This window comes from Anarrhichthys ocellatus, unplaced genomic scaffold (genome assembly GCF_004355925.1).
Source record: "Anarrhichthys ocellatus isolate YVR2014 unplaced genomic scaffold, GSC_Weel_1.0 scaffold190, whole genome shotgun sequence".
In the NCBI taxonomy this organism is placed as follows: domain Eukaryota; kingdom Metazoa; phylum Chordata; class Actinopteri; order Perciformes; family Anarhichadidae; genus Anarrhichthys; species Anarrhichthys ocellatus.
The window spans coordinates 209,996-212,495 of record NW_022280220.1 but is presented as its reverse complement, the minus strand read 5'-3'; the positions used below and the strand labels follow the sequence as shown (position 1 = coordinate 212,495).

At 48.4% G+C, this 2,500-nt stretch overlaps 1 protein-coding gene across 2 annotated transcripts in view; it reads right to left on the bottom strand.

Annotated features, from left to right (window-relative positions):
* hsd11b2 (hydroxysteroid (11-beta) dehydrogenase 2) overlaps nucleotides 1-2,500 on the bottom strand; it is a 20,244-nt gene that overhangs the window by 1,869 nt on the left and 15,875 nt on the right. For both annotated transcript variants that reach the window (XM_031878653.1, XM_031878652.1), the window contains one exon: nucleotides 1-589. This exon is cut by the window's left edge and continues 1,869 nt beyond it. In XM_031878653.1, the coding sequence (XP_031734513.1) occupies nucleotides 183-589 (407 nt within the window). In that variant the 3' untranslated portion in view covers nucleotides 1-182. The remainder of the gene's footprint in view (nucleotides 590-2,500) is intronic.

Here is a 2,500-nt window from a genome sequence, read left to right as displayed (position 1 = left end):
AAGGGCCCCCGGGGCCCCGGGCCCCTTTGACGTCTGGGTGTGTCCACAAGGGGGCGCCACAGCGGCCAGACAATTACAGAAAACAAAGAGGAACCATTTTGATCCCTTCAGCAGTTTTAAAAAACATCACATTGAAAAAGAAACAGCTCCATGTTACAGACGTGGCCCTCTTTGTCTCTCAGCTACTTGAGCTTCTCCTCCTCCTCATTGTTATTGTTGTTGTTGTTGTGGAGGTTCAGGTCAAAGCCCGACTGCTTCCTCAGGGCGCGCGGTGCTAGCGTCTTCTTCAGGAAGAGTTTCTGCAGGAAGCGGTTGCTGAGGCTGAAGGGGCAGTAGCTGTGGATCAAGTACATGAGGCCGACGCCGGGTCCCGCAAAGTAGCGCGCCTGGGGCCTCGGAGACAGCAGCGCCTGGACGATGGTCTCCGTTACGGGGCTCAGGTCCGGGTTGGCCTGACTGGCGTAGCGGTGGAACAGCTCCTTGGTCTCCGTCAGGTAGTCCTCGCCGTAGTCCTCCAGTAGCGCCGGGGGAAGACCCTGCAGCAGCTGCTTGTGCTGCCGCTCCCAGTGGGCGTGGTTACTGGAGTGACCTGCAGAGGAGAACCCAGCTCAGGGTTAACACGGTTACAGGGCTGTTTGAATATATATATATGTTTTATTAAGTTTAATTCAACTTCAAGAAACTCCCCAGAAACAGGATCCCAGCATGCTTTGTTAGACGGTAACAACTCATTCAAAGGGTTTGAAGAAATGATGAAGTGAAGTTTAAAATGTTGAATAGTTTGTTATACTTTGATATCAGGATTTTTTTAAAGGAGCATTGTTTGTTATCTTGAGAAAATAATGGAATGACGTGCATATTAACTACACAATATGATCTAATTCAGTGTCTCCAACATGCTGCAGTTTGTTGTTTTTGAGAAACGGATTCAATCGGAGATATCCTGACTGAACCTTATGTCCCATAATGCACCTGGGGTCAGCTGTCACGCCTCCTTAAAACGTGTCACTTCTGCAAGAAGCACCACTCATAGCTCCACTAACGAGCCTCCTCTATCCTCAAGATGCGCTTTTAAGGACTCGAGACATACTCAGAGTCTGAGATTGATTTCTGAGTCATAGGCAAGAGGAGACGAGGAGATGAGGAGGCGAGGAGAAGACGAGAAGAGGAGGCGACCTTGCTGACTGGTTAACAGACACTCCTCCAATTTTAACTGCATGTTAGACATCTGCATTCTGAGGTATTGAGAGTATGAAGCACTGAAAATGATTTTCCTGAGAAGCAGAAACATGTCGTAACGTATTTAGTGTAAACGCTGAGTCAGCAGTCTCAGCGTGAGCTTGAATCTTCCGGATTAAAGAGAGCAGCAGGATAAAGTGTGTATGTGTATAAAGTGTATGTCTCAACACAATGACCGGTTAAGTTAATGTCACGGGGCATGGTGGTGGACTCAACCGCAGACCAGAAGTTGAGTGAAATGGAATTTAATAAACACTTAACTTAGAACGTGAACACTACAAAAACACACAGGGAATCCAGGGACGAGACAAGAGGGCAAATCCAGCAGGACGAGGCAGGGCAGACAGTCTGGGAAACCAGACGAGCAAAAACGGGTGTGTAGGTATGAACACAAAAACAATGATCTGGCAGTGGGTGACTGGGAGGCAGGGGTTTAAATAGTGGCTAGAACAGGTGAGGAGAGTTGTGCTGATGAGGGAGTGTTTGATTAGTGATCAGGGGCAGGTGAAGGGAGTTAGACTGGTGCTGAGGGAGTGGCTGACAGGTAGAGGGCGGAGCTACAGAAAGAAACACACAAAGACAGAACACAGAAGGCAAAGCCTGATCGTGACAGTTAAGTTAAGTCTCTTTTGTGAATCCTGAAAGTCTCCTGATGACATTGTGTTTTTTTTAAACCCCCACTGAGAAAACAAACCGAGGAGACGAGCAACAGGCTTCTATCGGCCAACAGTCTCTAATCACATCCAACCTCAGAATCACGAGTCAGCAATTTGTAGTTTGTGAGAGAACAGATGGTCCATGTGGTCCTCGTTCTGCTCAGCAGGAGGTCTGTCATCATGCTCAAACCACAACACAGAACACGGCCTGGAGGACTCAACGGTGGCAGGAAGGAGACCAGTTAGGATCAATAACACTGTGATTGGCTGTTTGTGGTCTCTTGTTTACATTCTGAGGCCCAGCAGAGTCCAGATCAGCTGATCACAGCTCATCACAAGTCCTACGTTCACCCGAGGACACATCTTTAGTTTACATAGAGATCCGTGGAGAAGAGGAGGTGGTGTAGATGTGGTGGTATAGATGTGGTGGTGTAGAGGTGGTGGTGTAGATGTGATGGTGTATAGGTGGTGGTGTAGATGTGATGGTGTATAGGTGGTGGTGTAGATGTGGTGGTGTAGATGTGGTGGTGTAGATGTGGTGTAGAGGTGGTGGTGTGGAGGTGGTGGTGTAGAGGTGGTGGTGTAGAGGTGGTGTAGATGTGGTG